This window comes from Piliocolobus tephrosceles, chromosome 6 (genome assembly GCF_002776525.5).
Source record: "Piliocolobus tephrosceles isolate RC106 chromosome 6, ASM277652v3, whole genome shotgun sequence".
Taxonomy (NCBI): domain Eukaryota; kingdom Metazoa; phylum Chordata; class Mammalia; order Primates; family Cercopithecidae; genus Piliocolobus; species Piliocolobus tephrosceles.
Window position 1 is genome coordinate 9,977,494 of NC_045439.1, and position 27,716 is coordinate 10,005,209.

The 27,716-nt window shown below is 42.8% G+C and overlaps 1 protein-coding gene and 1 pseudogene across 5 annotated transcripts in view; one reads left to right on the forward strand and one right to left on the reverse strand.

The window, feature by feature from the left end:
• AK7 (adenylate kinase 7) overlaps positions 1-27,716 on the reverse strand; it is a 101,408-nt gene that overhangs the window by 41,256 nt on the left and 32,436 nt on the right. For 4 of the 5 annotated variants that reach the window (XM_023205348.3, XM_023205351.3, XM_023205349.3 and 1 more), the window contains exons 6-10: positions 14,367-14,447; positions 9,466-9,554; positions 5,699-5,789; positions 2,261-2,338; positions 608-757 (exon numbers count right to left, since the gene is read on the reverse strand). In XM_023205348.3, coding sequence (XP_023061116.1) covers positions 608-757; positions 2,261-2,338; positions 5,699-5,789; positions 9,466-9,554; positions 14,367-14,447 — 489 coding nt within the window. The remainder of the gene's footprint in view (positions 1-607; positions 758-2,260; positions 2,339-5,698; positions 5,790-9,465; positions 9,555-14,366; positions 14,448-27,716) is intronic. The other variant, XM_023205350.3, reaches the window with a different exon arrangement.
• LOC111538360 overlaps positions 27,113-27,716 on the forward strand; it is a 1,291-nt pseudogene continuing 687 nt past the window's right edge.

Below are 27,716 nucleotides of genomic sequence, written 5' to 3' on the forward strand. Positions count from 1 at the left end.
AATTAGCTCGATTTAGCCATTCCACAGTGTCTACATATTTCAAAACATTATGTTGTACAAGATACATGTATGTAATCTATTTGTCCATTTCAATTAATTAACTTTTTAAAAAGAATATCGACCTTGAAAAGCTGTGATAATTAAAATGACCAGTGAGTCCTCTGACCACTTAGAAAGAGATCAAAGTAGTAGAGTAGTAGAGATCAAAGTAGTAGAGATCAAATCAGGCTTCTTCTACCTCCCACGTGTATACCTAGGACTGAAACAAGCCAGCCAGCCAGTAAGGCACTTGCTATTTTTCCCTATTTAATATTCTTCTTTATATGGACAACACTGTGACATCACTCTTGAGCTTTCTATCATGTGCAATTTGCATACATTATTATCTATGTTAACTTTAAAACTGTTCATGTTTGGTTGACAAGTATTAATTTAACATACATGTAAATTTGTTAGACCTGGACAAATTTGTCAAATTTGAAAAACAACTTGAAATTAGAAATTTGAACGTTTGACAAAGCAAATACTTCCATTGGCATCATCACACTTAGAAGTCTGATTTATTTCGCTTGAATCAGAAGTTTCAATGGGAAACGGTGATAGTTACCATTAATCCTCTGCTTTGCTTGTACTCTTTGAGGATACTGTTGATATTTTCCACAAATCCTGTTTGGGCTGCCCACCGGATATTAAAATTCTCCTTCACAAAGAGCGCTTCCATTCTTAAGTTGACCAGTAAGTGGTCAAGACAATCTTGCTAAAAGATAGAGGAAAATTAGAGATTTGTCTCTTTTTTGGGTTTAATTCTGACTGTCATAACAGACCAAAATCACTACGGTTATTAAAGAAAGACAATATCCATTCACTAAATGTGGAAGTCAATTAATCCAGCACTGAGTATTTACAGAGCACCTGTGTGATACTATGTTACTTCTGAACAGTCTCCATGTCTACTCTGATGGCGGCCACATTCTGGCTGAAAGAGTAGGAAGATACTGGAAATGCAAATTTTCTTTTTAAAATATTTTAATTGCATCTACTTTTTGAGTACTGCAGTTTCATCGTTCAAAATCCAAAAGAACAAAAGGTGTAGAGAAAAATATTCCCACCGGGTGGGGTGGCTCACACCTGTAATCCCAGCACTTTGGGAGGCCCAGGTGGGTGGATCATGAGGTCAGGAGGTTGAGGTCATCCTGGCTAACACAGTAAAATTCCGTCTCTACTAAAAAATACGAAAAATTAGCCGGGTGTGGTGGCAGGCACCGGTAGTCCCAGCTACTTGGGAGGCTGAGGCAGGAGAATGGCATGAACTCAGGAGGTGGAAATTGCAGTGAGCCGAGATCGCACCACTGCACTCCAGCCTGGGCGACAGAGCGAGACTCCATCTCAAAAAAAAAAAAAAAAAAAAATTCCCTCTGACCTTTGACCACTGACAATCCAGTTCTGCTCCTCAAGGCAATCAATAGTATCAGTCCTTTCAGAAACATATTCGAGTGCAGTGTTTAAATGCAATTTATTCTTAAAAAGAATTGCATTCTAATGCAAGCTTAAAAAGCACACTGCAAAAAACCCTATTTTTTTGTTGTTGTGATGGAATTGGAATCTCAGCCTGCTGTTTGAATTTTAGAAAGAGGCCAAAGAAAATAATTCCCAGTGTTTGAATGGCATTTTATGTATCAAATAGCTTCCAAATACATTTTGTTTTCTTTCTTTTTTTTTTTTTTTTTTTTGAGATGGAGTTTCTCATTGTCCAGGCTGGAGTGCAACGGTGCGATCTAGGCTCACCGCAACCTCCGCTTCCTGGGTTCAAGTGATTCTCCTGCCTCAGCCTCCCAAGTAGCTGCGATTACAGGCATGTGTCACCAAGCCCAGCTAATTTTGTATTTTTAGTAGAGACAGGGTTTCACCCTGTTGGTCATGCTGGTCTCAAACTCCTGACCTCAGGTGATCCACCCGCCTTGGCCTCCCAAAGTGCAGGGATTGCGGGCATGAGTCACTGTGCCCAGCCCAAATCCATTTTCTGACCATGACCTCTGGGGGTTTTTCAGGAAAGACAGCTGAAGACAAGAGTAAGTTGTCTTAGGGTAGAACACCTGGTGTGGTAGGAGTTGAAGATGGCATTGAAATCTAGGCCTTCTGACTCCAAATCCCTCACAGATCAATGTTATTTAGCCAAAACCTATCTGATATTAAAAAAACATAATAATATTATTGAGAAAGATAGTTAAAAAAAAAAAACAAAAACACCTCATATACTAACCGTTAAGTCCTTGGTTAGGTATGCATTTTCTCTGGGTATTTTCTGGATTTTCCCAGGGCCAGTATTTTTACTGATACACTGTTAGAGGAAAATTGAAATATTATTTGGTTTACCTGGAAGGCTTTACTTTATATAAAACTCAAATGGACCAGGCACATTTGCTCACGCCTGTAATCCCAACACTTTGGGGGGCCGAGGTGGGCGGATCACCTGAGATCAGGAGTTGGAGACCAACCTGGCCAACATGGTAAAACCCCGTCTAAAAATACAAAAGTTAGCCAGGTGTGGTGGCACGTGCCTGTAGTACCAGCTACTCAGGAGGCTGAGACACGAGAATTGCTTGAACCCAGGAGGCGGAGGTTTCAGTGAGTCGAGATCACACCACGGCACTCCAGCCTGGGTGATAGAGCGAGACTCTGTCTCAAAAACAAACAAACAAACAACCTCAAATGAATGTGAACATAATTGAATTTTTTAAAATAGCATTAGTGCCAAGTAGTGGAGATAACAATGAGCCTGGCTCGGGATCTGCCCTCAAGAGCTCCCAGTGTGAAAAGAGAGACAGAACTGTACACAGATGATGATCATGTGGAGTGTCTGCAGCTCAGCAAAGGGGATTCTGTGCTATAGTCTGAATGTCTGTGTCCCACAAAATTCACATGTTGAGATCTTCACCCTTAAGCTGATGGTATTAGGCGTTGGGACCTTTAGGAAAGTGGATCATGAGGGTAGAGCCCTCAAGAATGAGATTAGTGTCTTATAAAAGGACCCCAGAGAGTACCTTCGCCCCTCTACCATGTGAGGACACAGGGAGAAGGCGACATCTATGAAGCCAAAAAGCGGGCTCTCGTCAGACACTGAATGGGAGTACAGGTGTGAGCCACCGCGCCCAGTCAATTCCTTTTCTTTTTAATCTTATTTTCTGTACGCTGCTCTGTGTGTGTGTGTGTGTGTGTGTGTGTATGTGTGTGTGTGTGTATATATAAAATAAAACTATATTAATAAATTATAATATATTTATAAATATTAATTTTAATCTATAATATATATTAAATAAAAACTAAGTAACCATCTGCCATTTTTTCCCCCCCAAAATTTTTTTGTTTGTTTGTTTTTGAGACAAGGTCTTGCTCTGTCACCCAGGCTGGAGTGCAGTGGCACAATCTCAGCTCACTGCAACCTCTGCCTCCCAGGGTCAAGCAATTCTCCTGCCTCAGCCTCCTGAGTAGCTGGGATTACAGTCATGCATCACCACGCCTGGCTAATTTTTGTATTTTTAGTAGAGAAGGGGTTTCACCATGATGGTCAGGCTGGTCTCGAACTCCTGATCTCAAGGGACCTGCCTGACTCGGCCTTCCAAAGTGGGATTACAGGCATGAGAAGAGACAAGGTCTTGTTCTATTGCCCAGGCTGGAGTAAGGTGGTGCAATTATAGCTCACTGCAGCCTTGAATTCCTGGGTTCAAGCAATCCTGGCACCTCAGCCTCTCAAGTAGATGGAACTATAGATGCGCACCACCAAGTCTGGCTAATTTTAAAAATTTTTGTAGAGAGGGGGTCTCACTATGCCCAGTGCTGGTCTTGGACTCCTGGCCTGAAGTGATTCTTCCACCTGAACTCTTAAAGTGCTGGAATTACAGGTGTGAGCCACTGTGCCTGGCTGAATCTGCCTTGATCTTGCAGTTCCCAGCCTCTGGAACCGTGAACAATAAATGTCTATTGTTTATAAGCTGCTTGGTTTATGGTATTTTGTTGTAGCAGTTCAAACAGACTAAAACAACCTGGGATGAAGACAGACACCTGTCCCATGCAGGAGGTGGGAATGAGGCAGGGAGGGTGCACAGAAAGATAGATGAACTGAATTTCTTTTCTTTTTTTCTTTTTCTTTTTTCTTTTTTTTTGACAGGGTCTTGCTGTGTCACCCAGGCTAGTGTGCAGTGGTACAATCTTGGCTCACTGCAACCTCTGCCTCCTGGACTCAAGTGATCCTCCCACCTCAGCCTCCTGAGTATCTGGGGCTGCAGGCACACCACCGCGCCTGGCTGATTTCTATATTATTATTATTATTTTTTTTTTTGGTAGAGACGGGTTTTCACCATGTTGCTCAGGCTTGAGCTGAATCTTAAAAATGAATAGGGAGTAGCCAGGAGAAGGCTGCATTAGCTGGGCCACATGGTAGCTGCTTTAGCCAGAGCAGCCTGGACTGGAAGAGGAAGCTCTCCCAGATCTAGACTCCTGAAGCTGGGCACAGTGGCTCACACCTCTAATCCTAGCACTTTCAGAGGCAGAGGTGGGAGGATCATTTGAGCCCAGGAGTTTGAGGTTGCAGTGAGCTATGGTCACACCACTGCATTCCAGCCTGGGTGACAGAGCAAGACCCTGTCTCTAAAAAATTAAAAACAAACAAACAAACTTAGCCAGGCACTGTGGCTTACCCCTGTAATCCCAACACTTTGGGAAGTTGAGGCAGGAGGATCACTTGGGCTCAGGAGTTTCAGACCAGACATGGTCTGGTCTCATGGTAAGACCTCATCTTGACAAAAAAAGAAAAAGAATGAAAATTAGCCAGGTATGGTGGTGCACGCCTGTGTTCCCAGCTACTTGAGAAACTGAGGCAGGAGGACCTCTTGAGCCCAGGATGTGAAGGGTGCAGTGAGCTATGATCACACCATGGCACTCCAGCCTGGGCGACAGAGTGAGACTCTGTATCAAAAAACTAAATAAATAAACAAATAAATAATATTAAAAATAGAGCTCCTGCAATTGGCCAGTAGGTTGGTGAACCTGACCATATCAACACTTTGGGGCAAGTGCCTGCTGCTGGATTTCAGGGTTCTGGTGTGTCAGCTGCATGTGTGTCTGGGGCGCAGTGATCGCCATCTTCTTAACCTGAGCCCTACAGTGGTCTTTCTTATTTCCTTCTGTGCATATAAAAGAGAAAGGATATTTTCGTAGTAACATTAAAGTATACACTGCAAATGCAGATAGTGAGTTTGGGTTTTATGGATATTCTACTGAGGAGTCCCAGTTTTGCTAGCACAACTGATTGTATAACTACACTCCAGGAGGCAAAACTTCTTTTTTGTTTTGTTTTGTTTTTGTTTTTTGAGATGGAGTCTTGCTCAGCAGCCCAGGCTGGAGTTCAGTGGCACAACCTTGGCTCACTGCAACCACCGTCTCCCGGGTTCAAGCGATTCTCCCATCTCAGCCTCCCGAGTAGCTGGGATTATAGGCACCCGCCATTCTGCCTGGCTAATTTTTGTATTTTAGTAGAGATGGGGTTTCATCATGTTGGCCAGGCTGGTCTTGAGCTCCTGACCTCAGGTGATCCGCCCGCCTTGGACTCCCAAAGTGCTAGGATTACAGGCATGAGCCACCGTGCCTGGCCGGCAAAACTATTTATGATATGTCATCAAAGTATGGGATGAAATCACTGTACCTTGACTATATCTTCCAGGGTATGAACAGATTCATCCACAGCAACCAGGTAGTGAGGCTTTGGCGTGTGATCTATGACGTTTTGTATCACTCTGCAGACCCACAGGTAAAATAATCATCAGAGGGAAAAGGCGAAAGAGATGCAGTAAACTAGAATTCACTGACCACCACCCCCATGACTGGGCGTGGGGTTTGGTGCTTTGATAAGTTATCTCCATTTTCAGTAAGGTCAGGGTTGGGATGGTTATCTGCATTCTCCACGTGAGGAAGATGCTAAAGAGTTCGGTGACATTTCTCAGGCTGAAGAGCTATTGCGAAAGTGGAAGAGCTAGCTTTTGACGTCAGATCCATCTGTTTCTGGACCTGTCTTCTTTCTAGCATACTGCCCTGTCTCCCAACAAGGGGACCTGACCCCAGTAGGACCCCAGTTTATGAAGCCTTCCCCATCTAGTGGCTCATGTGAGCCTCACAACAGTGCTTTAGGGAGCTATTTTACAAAGTAAGACACAGATTTAGACAAGCTGTGGCTCTTTTAAGGAAGTCACGTAGCAACAGTGCCTGAGCCTGCTTTCCTATTCCGAGTTGCCAAGGTTTCCGAGTGCTTGCCTCTGTGCTGCGGGCGGCACAGGTGTGATCCCACTGAATTCTCACAGCCCTAGCATGTAGGTACTGCTCCTATTCCTGTAAGTAACTTTCCCAAATTCACACAGCTAGTGAGAGGAAGAGCACGGATTGGAACAAAAATTAAATAATTCCAGAGAGAAAAAAATAGTGAATAGATGTCTATCACAATGACTTGTCAATTCTACCTCCATCTTAGCTTCCTTTCAATAAAATGAAAATAAATCGGATCCATGCTTCCAAATGTGCAGTTCACATTTATTTTGTATTTATTTCTTTTATTTATTTATTTATTTATTTACTTATGTATTCATTCATTTATTTATTTTGAGTCTCGCTCTGTCACCCAGGCTGGCAGGCAGTGGTGTAATCACGGTTCACTGCAGCCTCAACCTCCCAGGCTCAAGTGATCCTCCCACCTCCGCCTCCCAGGTAGCTGGGACTACAGGCACGAGCCACCAAACCCGACTAATTTTTGTATTTTTTGTAGAGACAGGGTTTCACTATGTTGTCCAGCCTGGTCCCGAACTCCTCGGCTCAGGCGATCCTCCCACCTTGGCCTCCCAAACTGTTGGGATTACAGGCATGAGCCACTACACCTAGCCTATTTTGTATCCATTTCTCAGAACATTTCAGCTTTTTGCTTTTTCCTCTGTTAAATATTTGACAATCTTCAAAGAAACCTCTGGGGGGAAAATGCTACTTAAATGGGCCTGTCAAAAGATAAAATTATAACAAATCTAGTTAAAGATTTCAATTGGCTTTATTTGTGATTCTAGAATCAGGCAACATTTCATTCCATAAAATAGAACAAGTGTGCCAGTGAAATGAGCAGAGGCGGGTGGTTCGACAGGCAGAAAGGGCTGCAGAAAGCAGAAACAAAGAACAAGAAGCACATTGGTCATTTCAAAGTTACTTTCCTTGTAGGACAGGGACAGGTAGAACAACAGAAAGATAACTAATGGGGCCGGGCACAGTGACTCACACCTGTAATCCCAGCATTTTGGGAGGCCGAGGCGGGTGGATCACCTGAGATCAGGAGTTCGAGACCAGCCTGACCAACATGGTGAAACCCTGTCTCTACTAAAAATACAAAAATTAGCCAGGCGTGGTGGCTGGCACCTGTAGTCCCAGCTACTCAGGAGGCTGAGGCAGGAGAATCGCTTGAACCCAGGAGGCAGAGGTTGCAGTGAGCCAAGGTTGTGCCATTGCACTCCAGCCTGGGTGACAGAACAAGACTCCATGTCAAAAGAGAGAAAAAAAAAAAAAAAAAGGAAAGATAACTGATAGGTTAGCACCAAGTTACTTCAGGCTACTTTTTGTCATAAGGATGAAAACACAGAGAGTTTTATTATCATAGCTATTGAAGACTGAAACTGGCTTGTTTGGGAAAGTAGCTTTCTCGAAAGGTCAGATAACAGCTTAGTTTCAGTTTGGTGCCTGGAACTTTAGCATGGGTGACTCCATTTTGATTTTCAGTCTGGCCTGTTGGGGCCTAGTACAAGAACTTAGTCCAAAACAATGGCCTCCTATAACTTGTCTTTAACAGGCCCCAAGTCCTTCTGTAATGGGAATAATTTCACCCTCTAATTTATGTTTGGAAGTAATATGTTAAGGACTAATGCCAAGTAAGTTATATTAATAATGTAAAAGACTCTTCTATATCTTTGAAATCCAGTAATGTCATAATGTAAAATCTCTGCAGAAAAAATGGGTATGTTTCGGCCCTTCCGTCCCCAGGGATGGAGCAGATCCAGGGTTTTGTAGTGCCTGAAGCTTAGCCCATTTACAGCAAGCTTGTCAAACCGCGGCCTGTGGGCCACATGAGGCCCAGGATGGCTTTGAATGCGGCCCAACACACTTTGTAAACTTTCAGAAAACATTATGAGCTTTTTTTTTTTAAAGCTCATCAGTTATCGTTAGTGTCAGTGTATTTTATGTGTGACCCAAGACAAATCTTCTTCCAATGTGGCCCAGGGAAGCCAAAAGATTGGATATCCCTTACTTAGAGGATCCTCCTTTAAGAAAAATAATAAAGCGGGGCGCGGTGGCTCACGCCTGTAATCCCAGCACTTTGGGAGGCCGAGGTGGATGGATCACGAGGTCAGGAGATCGAGACCATCCTGGCTGACACAGTGAAACCCCATCTCTACCAAAAATATAAAAAAATTAGCCGGGCATGGTGGCGGGCGCCTGTAGTCCCAGCTACTCAGGAGGCTGAAGGCAGGAGAATGGCGTGAACCCGGGAGGTGGAGCTTGCAGTGAGCAGAGATCGTGCCACTCACTCCAGCCTGGGGGACAGAGTGAGACTCCATCTCAAAATAATAATAATAATAATAATAATAATAATAATAATAATAAAAATGAGGTTCAGGGTCTCGGAAAGGGATCTGCTCTGAAGTTTAAACTTCCTTCATTTCCCAGTAAATCTAGAAATTCATCTGAGATTGTGACTAATTTACCAGTGGCCAGTGGATGAGGGAAAGAGTGGGAATCTGAAAACCAGAACCTCGGGGAAGTGCAGAAATTGCTCCCTTCTGGGCATGTGCCATAGAGGTGACAGAATGAAGTCCCCGGAAGCTGGAGCTGATGAACCACAAACACAGTGGACCAGCTCATTGACCTCACATTTAAGTCAGGGTCTTCAAAGGAGGAGAGAAGTTTCTGGACCGACCTGAATACAGGGTTTAGATGCTCTGTGAGTATAAAAAACACATGTCAACTTTACCTACAACTGTCAAAGAAGAAAAAAGCTTCAGGTTTACAGTTTTCCATCTGTATTCTAGAATTTAAATTGGTGGGTTAGACATATTAATCTCATCTGGGACAAAGGAGTAAGAAACTATGTCCTCAGAATGCACATACCAAATTCTTTCTCCAAAATTGGAGGGCATTGCTATTCTGCCGATAGTTTCCAAGAGGTGAACCTGAACTTGTCACCAGAAAGTAGAACTTTTGAACAGTGGACAGTATTTCTTCAGATGCAAAATGGAGAAGACGGTACCTTCTGCATTGGGTTGTTATGAAGAACAAGCACAATAATGCATGTAAGGGTCTTAGCACTGGGCAGATGCTCAAAAAGTATTAGCCTACAAACAAACACATTAACCAATTCTATGAAGGTCATGTCTCTGGGAGAATGCTTACCCTGCTAGATCAAGAACGTGGATTGTTGGAATTACATTTGTTCCATCGCCAAAAACTGGTAATGCAGGAATCTCACCCAACCAAGCCATCTGAAAGAAAAGCAAAATCACGTCTCCCAGTTATACGTGGATGGCTATTACAGCTCACACATAAGTCTACAGTCAGAGGCACCCAAAAGGCCTAGCTCTCTGCTTATGTAATTTCCTCCAGGGGGTGTTTTATAAATCAGCCCTGGTGAGATTTAGGATCAAATTCTGCCAAGAGAAATAACGTGTAGCCTTGGGACTGAAATACTTTTCAAGAAATCTACAACCTCCCAGTTGTATTTAGTAGCTATATGCATGCCATCTACATAGAGAAGAAATGTTTTCACATGCATGATGTCTTAATTCTCACAAAAAAGACAAATTAAAATTTAAAATTACCCCTACCAGTAGGAATGAGGTGACGGGAAATAATTACCATCAGTACAGGAGTGAAATGCTTAGTGGATAAAGTAGCATGCAGGAGGTTACACTTGTGAGAGCTTGGACTGGAACCCCACTCCTCAGAGTTCAAATCCTCGTCTTCTCTTCTCATTAAGTATTTCAGCAACCAAACAGACATGCTGAGTACTGTTTAAGTGTCACGTATTAGATTATTTTGAATTATTGTTAAGAGTGAAAGAGGTAGGGGTGGGGGTCACAGTACACACTGTTTAAGTGTCACATATTAGATTATTTTGAATTGTTGTTGAGTGAAAGAGGTAGGGGTGGGGGTCACAGTAGACCACTGGGTCTTGTAAGGTATTTTGGACTCCGAGAAAGTGTTGAAGGGTTCTAAGCAGTGACGTGGCACCAGCAGGCTTGCTTCTGTTGCCTTGTGGAGAAGTGGTGGGAAGGAGAGTCTAATGGGGAGAGAGACACGATGGCAGGTGTGCAGGCGAGATGGGGTAGCCTAGCTTGGAGGTGGGAAGTGCACGGAGTGGGGATGAAGAGAAGGGAGATGTTGAGGAGGCTGACTGTAGTAACTGGGAATTTTGTGATGGGTAATGTGAAAGGAAAATAAATCTTGGGACCCCAAAATCACTAAGCCAAAGGGAAAAGTCAAGCTGGGAACTACATAAAGCAAACCTGTCTCTCGTTCAAAGATCTTATTTTTGTTTCCTTTTTTAAAATTATTATTATTTTTTGAGATTTTGAGATGGAGTCTTGCTGTCACCCAGGCTGGAGTGCAGTGGCACAATCTTGGCTCACTGCAACCTCTGCCTCCCAGGTTTAAGCGATTCTCCTCCCTCAGCCTCCCAAGGAGCTGGGATCACAGGCATGTGCCACCACACCTGGCTAATTTTTGTATTTTTAGTAGAGATGGGGGTTTCCCCATGTTGGCCAGGCTGATCTCGAACTCCTGACCTCAGGTGATCCACCCGCCTCGGCCTCCCAATATGCTGGGATTACAGGCATGAGCCTCATTCAAAGATTTTAAAAGCTACATACCTTCCTCACAATTTGCCTACTAGGAAATTATTTGTAGGCCCCCAGAGCTTTACCCGAAAACAGTTCTGTTGAATTTCACCCTGACAATGTAAATTGACAGCTTATCTTCACAGGTACAAGACAAGGACAGAACTCAAAGTCATCCCTAGGCTCACCTGACAAATGCATATCTGATTGCTTCCTCTGCCCTGTGTTTATTTTATCTTACATAAAAATGCAGATTCGCTGAGCTAGATAAATGCGTAAGTGACTATTCCTCTACCCTTCCCTCATGTTCAACAGCTGATCAAAGACTCAAAAGAATACACCCGCTTGCCTCTTATCTACCCACACCTTTTATTTATTTTTTGTAGACACAGGGTTTCACCATGTTGCCCACGCTGGTCTCAAACTTCTGGGTTCAAGCCATCCACTCACACTGGCCTCTCAAAGTGCTTTACTGGGACTATAGGCATCAGCCACCACGTCTGGCTTACCCACATCTTAAAAAAACTTCTTCCTCTTTCTCTAATATCTACCCTTTTCCCTTTAAATTCTGAAGCACTCTAAGTCATCTTCGGAGAAAGGCACAGGTCTGTCTCCTTGGCATGCATCCTTATCCTTGACACAACAAACTTCTAACTTGATTGGGACGTGTCTCAGAAACTTTTTGGTTTGCAGTAAGGCGGGAGGAGTTGGATTCTGATCATGTAGCTGGTTGGAGGGTTGCCCCATTTTCTGAGATGGGGCCTTGGAGGAGGAGCAGGTTTGGGGATGACTGTAGGTATAGTTTGGATTTGGGAAAGACATCCAAGTTGAGGTGCTGAATAGGCAGCGGGACCTACAGAGCTAGAACTTAGAAGAGAGAGAGCCTTGCTGGAGACTGAAGTCTGAGTCATTGGTATCAGTCATAGGAATAAACAGACCAAGGGAGAGAGAGCAGAGGGTGAAGAAAAAAGGTCTAGGGCCGAGGCCTGAGAATGCCAAGATTCAGTGAGCAGGCAGGTGAGAATAGCTGAGAATGGACAATGCGAAAGAGCTTCCTTGAGCTTCTCTGCAACTGTCATATCTCTTGTATTAAAAAAATCAGTTCAAGGCTGGGCGCGGTGGCTCACACCTGTAATCCCAGCACTTTGGAGGCTGAGGCAGGCAGATCATAAAGTCAGGAGTTCAAGACCAGCCCGGCCAATATGGGGAAACCCCGTCTCTACTAAAAATACAAAAATTAGCCGGGCATGGTGATATGCACCTGTAATCCCAGTTACTCAGGAGGCTGAGGCAGGAGAAATTGCTTGAACCCAGGAGGTAGAGATTGCAGTGAGTTGAGATTGCGCCACTGCACTCCAGCCTGAGCAAAAGAGATAGGCTCCCTCTTTAAATAAATAAATAAATAAATAATCAAATAACAATTAAAAATTGGTTCAACCAACCTTTCTTGACTACACTTTTTCCTTTAACTCCTGCCTTCTTTCTTTGCACCTCTTCCTTTTACAGGAAAATTCCTTGAAATATTTTTCTATTCTCATTGTCTTCAATTCCCCTCCAGCTGTTCCCTCTTAAGCCTATGTCTATTAGACTTTTGTTCCACCCAGTGCCAGAAAATTCAGTGGTCAATTTGCAGGTTTCATCTTAGTTGATTATTTGCAGTATCTGACACAATTTGTTGTTATTTCTTTTCAAAAACTTTTTTTTTTTTTTTTTCGAGACAGAGTCTCACTCTGTCACCCAGGCTGGAGTGCAGTGGCGCAATCTTGGCTCACTGCAAGCTCACACCTGCCTCAGCCTCCCGAGTAGCTGGGACTACAGGCGCCCGCCACCATGCCTGGCTAATTTTTTATACTTTTAGTAGAGACGGCGTTTCACTGTGTTAGCCAGGATGGTCTCGATCTCCTGACCTCGTGATCTGCCCGCCTCGGCCTCCCAAAGTGCTTGGATTACAGGCATGAGCCACCATACCAGGCCAAAAACATTTTTTTAATAATTATTTACTCTCTCTTATTTCCTCTCCTGCCTCCTGCCCACCTTCTCAACCTCCTTTTCTAATTCCTTCCCATTTCCCTATAACCTCCAATATTGGAGGGTTCCAAGACTCAGTCCTCAAGCCCCTATCTCTTCTATGTTCATTCACTAGTTTATGTCATCCAGTCCCAAGGATTTAAGTACCCACTGTATACCGACAGCTTCCATGATTATGTCTCCAGACCTGACCTCCCCCATCATCACCAAACTCTTTATATCCAATTGCCTACCCAGTATCTATACTTGGATATTAATTATCTCAAACTTCCTGAACTTTTCATTGCATTGTACCCCAGCCAGCTCCATTCCCTGTCTTCCTCATCTCATTAAATGGCAGTGCCATACTTCTAGTTGCTTAGACCAAAATCCTTAAAGTTATCCTTTACTTTGTTTCTGTCATCCTTACCTCCAAGCTTTGAATGAATCCCATTGACTCTCTCTTCAAAACACGTCTGAAATCTGAAGTTTCCAGTGTCCCCACCATTCCCACCCAGGTCTCAGGCACTACCCTCCTCGCTGGTTTCCTTGCTTCCTTCCTGCTCCTGCCCTTGCCCCAAATAGTACATCCCCAGCACAGCAGAAGGAGAAAGCCGTCCTTTTCTATCACATGGATTATGTTGCTTCTGTGCTCAAACAGTCTAACGGTTGCCCAACTCACTTAGAAAGAAAGCCAGGGCTTCACGAGGGGCTACGAGGCTGGGCTTGGTCTGACTCTCTCATTACCGCTTTGACCTCATTACCACTGTTCTCCCACACTTCAGCTAGATTGATCTAGATTGGCCTTCAAATGTAGCCAGCACATTTCTGCCTCACTTCTTTGCAGTTACAATTCCCACTGCCTGGGATGTCTTTCTCCAGAAAGCCGATTAGCCGGCTCCCTCATTGCCTTTCCCTTCCTACTCAAATGTCACATCGTTGGAAAGACCTTCCTCAACCTTCCTATATAAGACGTAACACCCCCCCCAGCCCCGCCAACTTACTCCCCAGCACTCTCTGCCTTTCTCTGCTTTGTTGTTTTCCACACCCTGATTCAACATCTGAAATACTCAATATTTACTGACTTGTTTATTATCTATCTCTTTCTCCACCCCGCCAGAATGTAAGCTTCACAAGAGGAGGGACTTTATTATTTCACTGTATCTCAAGTACCTACAACAGTTTCTAGCACCTGGTGGGCACTAGATCAATATTTGTTTCATGAATGAAAGGAGATACATATTTTTCTTTATTATTTTGAGAGTGGTGAATACAAGTTAATAATGGGAAAGAAACGTAGGTCTTTGTGGTCACCTCCATACTTTCTTTCAGTTTCTGCTATTCTATTGCACTAACCACATCCAAAGCAATCAGAAACACCTTCCCTTCAAATTGTGTACCTTTATCGTAAGACACTTTTAAACATTCCATGTCATCACTGAAAAGCCATACCTTAAAGAATGTGTGTAACATGCCTCCTTCTGCTCCATACTGGAGTCCAGCAGCAACTACATAAGTTGCAAATTTTCTGTTCTGTTAGATAAAATACAGAAGAAAAAAGCTGGATGTAATATTTTTAATCATATTGAACCAGATTATTTTAGTAGTTAAAATGAGCACTTTTGGAACTTCCGTCAACTCTTGCAGGTTACTGAGGTATTGTTCGGGATACAAATCGTATCTCTCAAAGGGAGAAACAACACCCCACGCTATTCAGGAATACCTCTGACCACTATTAAAATTTAACAAGGACTCCTAATTAAAGCCTGGGTTTTTGTGAAAACTTAGTGCCTGTAAGCTCTATGCTGGGCACTGAGGGGGGAAGAGAAGATAGAAACACAGGTCTTTCCATGAGGATCTTTAATGATCTAGTACATGAAACCAAGAAGCTGGTGATAGGCCTTAACACAAGGATGGAAATTCACATGAATTGTCCACTTCCCCCTGGACGAGCAGTTTAGGCACTGTAAGAACTGGCCTCAATATTTATTTTTAATTTTTAATATTTGTGGGTATATACTAAGTATATATATTTATGGAGGTGTATGAGATGTTTCAATACAGGCATGCAATATGAAATAAGCACACCATGGAGAATGGGGTATCCATCCCTTCAAGCATTTATCCATTGAGTTACAAACACTCCAATTACACTCTTTAGGTTATTTAAAAACCTACAGTTCAGTTATTACTGACTATAGTCACCCTGTTGTGCTATCAAATAGTAGGTCTTATTCATTCTTTCTAACTTTTTTTGTACTCATTCACTATCCCTCCCTCCCCCACCCCCAGTACCCTTCTCAGCCTCTACTCTCTGCCTCCATATGTAACCAGATACGCTCAAAATACCATCTTTATGATTGATATGAGCTCTACTTGAGGCCATGCCTTAGGTGAGCTATGATGATGAGCTTCCTAACCCTGAATCTGGAATAAAATTAACTTTTCCAACCAGTCCCAGGCAACACTGGACAACGAGGGACTTCTCCACATGGCGGCCTGCTGCTGTAAGTCTCAGGGCATGAGGAAGGTGAAATGCACAGTAGCCACCATCCGTGGAGTCCCAGAGAGAAGGGAAGGAGGAGGGGCCAAGCTCACATGGCCAGGCCCTCCCCAAACCCACCAATCAGAAAACTCGCTTGAGCTTCTTCAGGCGAACAGGGGATGGTGCAAGAAGATAGGAGTTTTTTGTTTGTTTGTTTTGAGACAGAGTCTCACTTGTTGCCCAGGCTGGAGTGCCGTGGCATAATCTAGGCTCACTGCAACCTCGGCCTCCTGCGTTCAACTGATTCTCCTGCCTCAGCCTCCCAAGTAGCTGGGATTACAGGCGAGAACCACCATGCCCAGGTAATTTTTGTAGTTTTAATAGAGACAGAGTTTCACCATGTTGGCCAGGCTGGTCTTGAACTCCTGACCTCAAGTGATCCGCCTGCCCCGGCCTCCCAAAGTGCTGGGATTACAGGCGGGAGCCACCATGCCCAGGCTACAGGAGTTTTTAGGAAGAATGTCACTCAGGCTCTTGTGGGAAGATAGTGATCCCACCTGACAAATATTAGGCCTGAGAAGGGGGACATAACCACAAACACGATAGAGATTTTAAAAGTTATAAGAGAGACTTATGGAAAACTTTCTGCCAACTAATTTGAAAATGTAGCCTAAAGGGCTCATTTCTTGCCCCCAAACTCCTGCTCACTGCCTTCCCACAGTCCAGGACAGTTTTTCAACCAAAGTCTACCAAACAGTCAAAGGATAAGCCCAGAGGCAGAGCAAGATGGCGGGATGGAAGCCTCCCCCGCAAGGACAATAACTGTCTACACAGAGAAAAGCTTCATAAGAACCAAAAATCAGGTGAGCCCTCATAGTACCTATTTTAACTTCATATTGCTGAAAGAGGCACCGAAGAACCAGAAAAAACAGTTTGGAATCGCCAAAGCCACCCACCCCCGCCAGCAGGAGAGCATCTCTGGGCGCTGCAGGAGGGAGAACACAGCACTGAGAGGCATTGAACTTAGCACTGTCCTGTTAGAGCAAAAAGGAAAACCAGACCAAACGCAGCGGACACCCGCCCAGCCCATGGAAGGAGCATTTAAACCAGTCCAAGTCATAGGGGGCTCTCCAGTATCAGCGGTCAGAACTTAAGTGCCTCCAAACCTCGCCACCGAGGGCTATAGCGCTCTGTGTCTCCAAGCAAACTTGAAAGACAGTCCAGGCCATAAGGACTGCAACTCTAGGTGACTTCCAGTGCTGAGCGAGGCCCAGTGAGTGGACTGGGGGAGGGCACACAACATACCGAGACACCAGCTGGGGCAGCCAGGGGCAAGCTGGCACCACCTCTCCTCTAACGCCAGGCTGCACAGCTCGCGGCTCCAAGGAGACCCCTTCCTTCCACGTGAGGAGCAGAGAGGGAAGAGCGGGGGGACTTCGTCTTGCATCTAGGACACCAGCTCAGTCACAGCAGGAAGGGGCACCTGTGAGTAGGGAGGCCCTCATTCTAGGCCTAGCTCCCAGATGACATTTCTAGACACAACCTGGGCCAGAAGGGAACCTGCTGCCCTGAAGGAAAGGACCTCGTCTCGGCAGCATTCATCGCCTGCTAACTGGAGAGCCCTGGGCCCTGAATAACCAGCAGTGATACCCAGGTGCTATGTCGAGGGCCTTGGATGAGACTTGCTGGCTTCAGGTGACATTCAGCACATTCCCAGCTGTGGTGACTACGGGGCAAAACTCTTTCTGCTTGAGGAAAGCAGAGGGAACAGTAAAGGGGGCTTTGTCTTCACCTTAGGTGCCAGCATGGCGAAAGTTGGGTAGAGCACCAAGCACCTGCCATGACCTGACTCTTGAACGGCATTTCTGGACCTGCCCCGGGCCAGAGGGGAGCCCATTTTCCTGAAGAGTGAGTCCCATCTCAAGGGTGAGTCCCAGGCCAGGCAGCAGTCAATACCAGCTGACTTAAGAGACCTTGGAACCTAAGGGAACATCAGCACTAGTCTGTCAGTACTCCCTGTGGCCTGGGGTGGCTACTGGGTGAGGCTCCTCTGTCTTTGGAAAGAAGAGGGAAGACTGGGAAGGACTATGTCTTGTGGTTTGAGTGCTAGCTCAGCCACAATACAATAGAACACCAGGTAGACTTAGTTTATCACTAAGGTTTATCACTCTAGTCCCTGACTCCCAGATGGCACTTCTTGACCCACCTGGGGCCTGGGGGACCTTGCCACCCTGAAGGGAAGGACATAGGCCTGGCTGGTTATGCGACCTGCTGATTGTGGAGCCCCAGAGCCCTGAGTGAACAAAAGCAGTAACCAGGGAGTGGTTACAGCAGGCCTTGGGCAAGACCCAGTGCTGTGCTGGCTTCAGGTCTGACCCAGCACAGTCATAGTAGTGGTGCCTACAGGGGTGCTTGTGTCACTCCACCCCCAGCTTTAGGTGGCTTAGAACAGAGAGAGAGAGAGACACTCTGTATATTTAGGAGAATGTAAAGGAAGAGAACAAGAGTCTGCCTGGTAATCCAGAGAATTCCTCCAGATTTAGTCTAAGACTATCAAGGTAATACCTCTGAGTCTGCAGGAACTGCAGCATCACTGGGCTTGGGGTGCCCCCTAAAGCAGATACAACATAGATCATATCGCCCAAGTCCTTTCAAATATCTGGAATGCCTTCCCAAGAGGGACAGGTACAAACAAGCCCAGATAGTAAAGACAGCAATAAATACCCAACTCTTCAATGCCCAGACACCGAAGTACATCAGCTAGCATCAACACAACCCAGGAAAGCATGACCTCACCAAATGAACTAAATAAGGTACCAGGGATCAATCCTGGCAAAAGAGAGATAGGTGACCTTTCAGACAGAGAATTCAAAATTAGCTGTATTGAGGAAAGTCAAAGAAAATCAAGAAAACACAGAGAAGGAATTCAGAATTCCATCAGATGAATTTAACAAAGAGATTGAAATAATTTTAAAAAATCAAGCAGAAACTCCAGAACTGAAAATGCAATTGCCATACCGAAGAATGAATCAGAGTCCTTTGATAGGAAAATTGATCAAAGAAGAAAGAGTGAGCTTGAAAACCCCCTATTAAAAAATATAGTCAGAGGAAAAAACCAGAGTGCTTCTTCTCCTCCAAAGGATCGCAGCTCCTCACCAGCAACGGAACAAAGCTGGATGGAGAATGACTTTGATGAGCTGACAGAAGTAGGCTTCAGAAGGTCGGTAATAACAAACTTCTCCAAGCTAAAGGAGGATGTTCGAACCCATTGCAAAGAAGCTAAAAACCTTGAAAAAAGATTAGACGAATGGTAACTAGAATAAACGGTGTAGAAAAGACCTTAAATGACCTGAAGGAGCTAAAAACCATGGCATGAGAACTACGTGATGCATGCACAAGCTTTAGTAGATGATTCGATCAACTGGAAGAAATGGTATCAGTGATTGAAGGTCAAATTAATGAAATGAAGTGAGAAGAGAAGTTTAGAGAAAAAAGAGTAAAAAGAAATGCACAAACCCTCCACAAGATATTGGACTATGTGAAAAGACCAAATCTACATTTGACTGGTGTACCTGAAAGTGACAGGGAGAATGGAGCCAAACTGGAAAACACCTTTCAGGATATTATCCAGGAGAACTTCCCCAACCTAGCAAGGCAGGCCAACATTCAAATTCAGGAAATACAGAGAACACCACAAAGATATTCCTCGAGAACACCAACTCCAAGGCACATAATTGTCAAATTCACCAAGGTTGAAATGAAAGAAAAAATGTTAAGGGCAGCCAGAGACAAAGGTCAAGTTACCCACAAAGGGAAGCCCATCAGACTAACAGCAGACCTCTCAGCAGAAACCCTACAAGCCAGAAGAGAGTGGGGGCCAATATTCAACATTCCTCAAGAAAAGAATTTTCAACCCAGAATTTCATATCCAGCCAAACTAAGCTTCATAAGTGAAGGATAAATAAAATCCTTTACAGACAAGCAAATGCTGAGAGATTTTGTCACCACCAGGCCTTCCTTACAAGAGCACTAAGCGAGGAAGCACTTAATGAGGAAAGGAACAACCACTATCAGCCACTGCAAAAGCATGCCAAATTGTAAAGATCATGGATGCTAGGAAGAAACCGCATGAACTAACAGGCAAAATAACCAGCTAACATCATAATGACAGGATCAAATTCACACATAACAATATTAACCTTATATGTAAATGGGCTAAATGCCCCAATTAAAAGACATAGACTGGCAAATTGGATAAAGAGTCAAGATCCATCAGTGTGCTGTATTCAGGAGACCCATCTCACATGCAGAGACACACAGGCTTAAAATAAAGGGATGGAGGAAGATCTACCAAGCAAATGGAAAGCAAGAAAAAGAGTAGGGGTTGCAATCCTGGTGAGAGAGGGAATGCCCTCTCTCACCACTCCTATTCAACGTAGTGTTGGAAGTTCTGGCCAGGGCAATCAGGCAAAAGAAAGAAATAAAGGGTATTCAATTAGGAAAAGAGGAAGTCAAATTGTCCTGATAAAACAGACTTTAAACCAACAAACATCAAAAGAGACAAAGAAGGTCATTACATAATGGTAAAGGGATCAATTCAACAAGAAGAACTAACTATCCTAAATATATATGCACCCAATACAGGAGCACCCAGATTCATAAAGCAAGTCCTTAGAGACCTACAAAGAGGCTTAGACTCCCACACAATAATAATGGGAGACTTTAACACCCCACTGTCAATATTTACAGATCAATGAGACAGAAGGTTAATAAGGATATCCAGGACTTGAACTCAGCTCTGTACCAAGCAGACCTAATAGACATCTACAGAACTCTCCACCCCAAATCAACAGAATATGCATTCTTCTCAGCACAACATCGCACTTATTCCAAAATTGACCACACAGTTGGAAGTAAAGCACTCCTCAGCAAATGTAAAAGAACAGAAATCACAACAAACTGTCTCTCAGACCACAGTGCAATCAAATTAGAATGCAGGATTAAGAAACTCACTCCAGAGCCGAGATCGCACCACTGCACTCCAGCCTGGGCGACACAGCGAGACTCCGTCTCAAAAAAAAAAAAAAAGAAACTCACTCCAAACTGCTCAACTACATGGAAACTGAACAACCTGCTCCTGAATGACTACTGGGTAAATAACGAAATGAAAGCATAAAAAAAGATGTTCTTTGAAACCAATGAGAACAAAGACACAACCTACCAGAATCTCTGGGACACATTTAAAGCGGTGTGTTAGATGGAAATTTATAGCACTAAATGCCCACAAGAGAAACCAGGAAAGATCTAAAATCAACACCCTAACATCATGGTTAAAAGAACTAGAGAAGCAAGAGCAAACAAATTCAAAAGCTAGAAGAAGGCAAGAAATAACTAAGATTAGAGCAGAACTGAAGGAGATAGAAAAACAAAAAGCCCTTCAGAGCTGGTTTTTTGAAAAGATAAACAAAACAGATAGACCACTAGAAAGACTAATAAAGAAGAGAGAAGAATCAAATAGATGCAATAAAAATGACAAAGAGGATATCACTACCGATCCCACAGAAATACAAACTACCATCAGAGAACACTATGAACACTTCTATGCAAATAAACTAGAAAATCTAGAAGAAATGGATAAATTCCTGGACACATACACCCTCCCAAGACTAAACCAGGAAGACGTTGAATCCCTGAATAGACCAATAACAGGCTCTGAAATTGAGGCAATAATTAACAGCCTACCAACCAAAAAAAGTCCAGAACCAGAGGGATTCACAGCCAAATTCTACCAGAGGTACAAAGAGGAGCTGGAACCATTCCTTCTGAAACTATTCCAATCAATAGAAAAAGAGGGAATTCTCCCTAACTCATTTTATGAGGCCAGCATCATCCTGATAACAAAGCCTGGCAGAGACACAACAAAAAAAGATAATTTTAGACCAATATTCCTGATGAATATCAATGCGAAAATCCTCAATAAAATACTGGCAAACTGATTCCAGCAGCACATCAAAAAGCTTATCCACCAAGATCAAGTTGGCTTCATCCCTGGGATGCAAGACTGGGGTTCAACATATGCAAATCAATAAATGTAATCCATCACATAAACAGAACCAAAGACAAAAACCACATGATTATCTCAATAGATGCAGAAAAGGCCTTCAACAAAATTCAGCAGCCCTTCATGCTAAAAACTCTCAATAAACTAGGTATTGATAGGACGTATCTCAAAATAATAAGAGCTATTTATGACAAACCTACTGCCAATATCATACTGAATGGGCAAAAACTGGAAATATTCCCTTTGAAAACTGGCACAAGACAGGGATGCCCTCTCTCACCACTCCTATTCAACGTAGTGTTGGAAGTTCTGGCCAGGGCAATCAGGCAAGAGAAAGAAATAAAGGGTATTCAATCAGGAAAAGAGGAAGTCAAATTGTCCCTGTTTGCAGATGACATGATTGTATATTTAGAAAACCCCATTGTCTCAGCCCAAAATCTCCTTAAGCTGATAAGCAACCTCAGCAAAGTCTCAGGATACAAAATCAATGTGCAGAAATCACAAGCATTCCTATACACCAATAACAGACAAAGAGAGAGCTAAATCATGAGTGAACTCTCATTCACACTTGATTCAAAGAGAATAAAATACCTAGGAATGCAACTTACAAGGGATGTGAAGGACCTCTTCAGGGAGAACTACAAACCACTGCTCAACAAAATAAAAGAGGACACAAACAAATGCAAGAACATTCCATGCTCATGGACAGGAAGAATCAATATCATGAAAATGGCCATACTGCCCAAGGTAATTTATAGATTCAATGCCATCCCCATCAAGCTACCAGTAACTTTCTTCACAGAATTGGAAAAAAACTACTTTAAATTTCATATGGAACCAAAAAAGAGCCTACATTGCCAAGACAATCCTAAGCAAAAAGAACAAAGCTGGAGGCATCAGGCTACCTGACTTCAAACTATATTACAAGGCTACAGTAACCAAAACAGCATGGTACTGGTACCAAAACAGACATATAGACAAATGGAACAGAACAGAGGCCTCAGAAATAACACCACACATCCACAACCATCTGATCTTTGACAAACCTGACAAAAACCAGAAATGGGGAAAGGATTCCCTATTTAATAAATGGTGCTGGGAAAACTGGCTAGCCATATGTGGAAAGCTGAAACTGGATCCTTTCCTTACACCTTACACAAAAATTAATTCAAGATGGATTAAAGACTTAAATGTTAGAACTAAAACCATAAAAACCCCAGAAGAAAACCTAGGCAGTACCATCCAGGACATAGGCAAGGGCAAGGACTTCATGACTGAAACACCAAAAGCAATGGCAATAAAAGCCAAAATAGACAAATGGGATGTAATTAAACTAAAGACCTTCTGCACAGCAAAAGACACTGCCATCAGAGTGAACAGGCAACCTATGGAATGGGAGAAAATTTTTACAATCTACCCATCTGACAAAGTGCTAATACCCAGAATCTACAAAGAATTTAAACAAATTTACAAGGGGGAAAAAAAAAAATCAAACAACCCCATCAAAAAGTGAGCAAAAGATATGAACAGACACTTTACAAAAGAAGACATTTATCCAGCCAACAGACACACGAAAAAATGCTCATCATCACTGGTCATCAGAGAAATGCAAATGAAAATCACTATGAGATACCATCTCACGCCAGTTAGAATGGTATCATTAAAAAGTCAGGAAACAACAGGTGCTGGAGAGGATGTGGAGAAATAGGAATGCTTTTACACTGTTGGTGGGACTGTAAACTAGTTCAACCATTGTGGAAGACAGTGTGGCGATTCCTCAAGGATCTAGAACTAGAAATACCATTCGACCCAGCGATCCCATTCCTGGGTATATACCCAAAGGATTATAAATCATGCTACTATAAGGACACATGCACACGTATGTTTATTGCAGCACTATTCACGATAGCAAAGACTTGGAACCAACCCAAATGTCCATCAATGATAGACTGGATTAAGAAAATGTGGCATATATACACCATGGAATACTATGCAGCCATAAAAAAGGATGAGTTCATGTCCTTTGTAGGGACATGGATGAAGGTGCAAACCACCATTCTGAGCAAACTATCACAAGGACAGAAAACCAAACACCACATGTTCTCACTCACAGGTGGGAACTGAACAATGAGAACACTTGGGACACAGGGTGGGGAACATCACACATTGGGGCCTGTCGTGGGGTGGGGAGATGGGAGAAGGATAGCATTAGGAGAAATACTTAATGTAAATGACGAATTAATGGGTGCAGCAAACCACCATGGCACATGTATACCTATGTAACAAACCTGCATATTGTGCACATGTACCCTAGAACTTAAAGTATGTGTGTGTGTGTGTATATATATATAAAAAGTAAACAGGTTTTCAAAGCTCTCTACATGCAAACTTATACAATTATCCCTTTAATTTTTATCTTCATATATATATATACATGATCTACTTGTTTCTGAGTATAAATAAAACTACATGTTCTTGGCAAAAAAAACCATATATATGTATATAGTCAGAGAAGACGAAAGAAAAACAATGAAATATGCCTATAGGATCTAGAAAATAGCCTCAAAAGGGCACCTCTAAGAGTTATTGGCCTTAAAGAGGAAGTTGAGTAAGAGATAGGTATAGACAGTTTATTCAATGGGATAATAGCGGAGAACTTCTCAAACCTAGAGAAAGATATCAACATCCAAGTACAAGAAGGTTACAGAACACTAAGCGGATTTGACTCAAACAACATGATATGGCTTGGGTCTGTGTTCCTGCCCAAATCTCATGTCGAATTGTAATCCCCAATGTTGGAAGAGGGCCCTTGTGGGAGGTGATTGGCTCATGGGGCCAGATTTACCCCTTGCTGTTCTTGTAATAGTGAGTGAGTTCTCATGAGATCTGGTTGTTTATAAAAGTGTGTAGCAGCTGCCCCTTCACTATCTCTTCCTCCTTCTCAGGCCATGTAAGATGTGTCTGCTTCCCCTTTGTCTTCTGCCATGACTGTGAGTTTCCTGAGGCCTCCCCAAACATGCTTCCTGTATAGCCTGTGGAACTGTGCTGTGAGTCAAATCAATTTTTTTTTTTTTTTTTTTTTTTTTGAGATGGAGTTTTGCTCTTGTTGCCCAGGCTAGAGTGCCATGGCATGATCTCAGCTCACTGCAATCTCTGTCTCCCGGGTTCAAGTGATTCTCCTGCCTCAGCCTCCTGAGTAGCTGGGATTACAGGCATGCACTACCACGCCCAGCTAATTCTGTATTTTTAGTAGAGATGAGGTTTCTTCATGTTGGCCAAGCTGGTCTCGAACTCCCAATCTCAGGTGATCTGCCCACCTCTACCTCCCAAAGTGCTGGGATTACAGGCATGAGCCACCACACCCAGCCTAAACCTCTTTTCTTTATAAATTACCCAGTCTCAGTTAGTTCTTTATAGCAGTGCAAGAATGGACTAATACAGAAGACAACCTATAGGCATATAATAATCAAACTCACAAAGGTAAAGGATTTAAAAAGGATCCAAAAAGCAGCAAAAGAAAAGAAACAAATAACATACAATGGAGCTCTAATACATCCAGCAGCAGATTTTTCAGTGGAAAACCTTACATGCCAGGAAAGAGTGGCATGTCATATTGAAAAGTACTGAAGGAAAAAAACTTTCACCTAGAATAGTATATCTGGTGAAAATCTCCTTCAAGCATGGAGGAGAAATACTTTCCCAGACAAACAAAAGCTGAAGGACTTCATCAATAGCAGACCTGTCCTACAGGAAACACTAAAAGGAGTACTTTGGTCAGAAAGAAAAAGACATTAATGAACAATAATCACCTGAAGGTATAAAACTCACTGGTAATAGGAAGTACACAGAAAAACACAAAATATTACAACACTTTAACAGTGGTGTGTAAACTATCTCATTCTAAGTAGGAAGACTGAACAATGAACCAATCAAAAATAATAACTACAACAACTTTTTATGACACAGTACAATAAGATATAAATACAAACATCAAAAAGTTAAAAAATTGGGGGATAGAAGCAAGGCATAGAGTTTTTAATTAGTTTTCTTTTTGCTTGTTTCTTTACACCAATAGCCTTCAGTTGTTATCAGATTAAAATAATGGGTTATAAGATAGTATTTGCAAGCCTCATTGTAACCTCAAAAAAAAAAAAAAAAAAACTTACAATGGATGCACAAAAAATAAAAAGCAAGAAACTAGGCCGGGTGCAGTGGCTCATGCCTGTAATCCTAGCACTTTAGGGGGCCAAGGAGGGCGGATCATGAGGTCAGGAGATCAAGACCATCCTGGCAAACACGGTGAAACCCTGTCTCTACTAAATATACAAAAAATTAGCTGGGTGTGGTGGTGGGTGCCTGTAGTCCCAGCTACTCAGGAGACTGGGGCAGGAGAATGGTGTGAACCCAGGAGGTGGGGCTTGCAGTGAACCGAGATTGCACCACTGCACTCCAGCCTGGGTGACAGAGTGAGACTCTGTGCCCCCCCCAAAAAAGCAAGAAACTAACTAAATCATATCACCAGAGAAAATCACCATCCCTAGAGCAAGATAGGAAGGAAAGAAAGAAGAGGAAGATAAGACAATAAAACAACTAGAAAACACATACCAAAATGGCAGGAGTAAGTCCTTATCAATATTAACATTGAATGTAAGCGGACTAAATTCCCTGATCAAAAGACATAGACTGGCTGAATTGATGAAAAAAACAAGACTCATTGATCTGTTGCCTACAAGAAACACACTTTACCTGTAAAGACACACATAGACTGAAAATAAAGGGATGGAAAAAGATATTCCACGCCAATGGAAACCAAAAAAGAGCAGGAGTCGCTATACTTATATCAGACAAAACAGTTTTCAAGACAAACTATGGCCGGGCACGGTGGCTCACGCCTATAATCCCAGCACTTTGGGAGGCCGAGGCGGGTGGATCACCTGAGGTTAGGAGTTCAAGACCAGCCTGGCCAACATGGTGAAACCTTGTCTCTACTAAAAATACAAAAATTAGCCAGGCGTGGCAGCAGGCGCCTGTAATCCCAGTTACTCAGGAGGCTGAGGCAGGAGAGTCGCTTGAACCAGGTAGGCGGAGGTTGCAGTGAGCAGAGATCACACCACTGCACTCCAGCCCGGGCGACAGAGTGAGACTGTCTTAAAAAAAAAAATTCAATGTAACTCATTAAAAGAGGAAAGCAATTTTGGTATCAGGCAATTCAGGACTATTTTAGCAACTTGTATAATTATTAGGGTCTCCTCTTTGCCTCAAAATACTGAGTAGAAGTCCATCTTTTGTGTATGTAATCTTGTATATGAATGTGCTGACTGAGGATGTGATAGCAGTAGATAAACACTTGACAACCAGCCTCTGGGGTGCATAGACTGTGTCTGCTTTATTGAAAGCTGTGAGGACAGCTCCTCATCACAGTGTCTGGTCCGTAACTGGATCTAACTGGACATTTGTTAATGAATGCGTTAAATGATGATTTCCAAGGGTCTGTCTCCCAGATGAAGACATTAGCATCACTGATCAAAAAGGATCATTGGGATGACCAAATTGGCTGAATCAATCATATTAATGGTGTAGAAAAGAGTGATTAAGAAAGTTGGGGATAAAAAGAATAGATTGTGACAATGAAATTTTGATTTTATTATTTAAATGACAAGTGTAAGGTTTTGTAATAAAAAAGATATTAAGTCGATCATACTTCTCATTGTAGACTGTTATTCACTTAAATCAGCTTTATATGTGTGAGAATACATTTTCAACCTGTAAATTAAACATAAATGATCAAGAAATCATGGGTTCTAATAAAATAATAGTTATGGAATTTAGAACTGGAATAAATTTAAATCTAATCTAGCCCCTTTACTTACTGTATGCCCAAAAGAGTAATAACTAGGCTAAAGTCATATGGTTATGGACAGAAAAAGGGCTAGAATTCCTAATTTCCTGTTGTTTCTTTAAATGTTTTATGCTCACAGTGTTTTATTGGTAAAGTGCTTTTTATAGTAGGACAGAAGTTCCTATTGTAATATTCTCTAAGACCACTAGGTGTCATCTTAGAACTAGTATTAGAGTTCACTTAGCGCTGGTGTTCCACTAATGGGAACAATGTAATGGCACTTTCAGAGGGTCTGGGGTTTTCTCTAAGTTAAATGAGGATGATAGTACCTACCTTACAGAATTTTGGGAATCGTATATGAGACTCTTGAAGATGACATGAGATACCATGAGTAAAACACTGAGAACTCATGAGCTA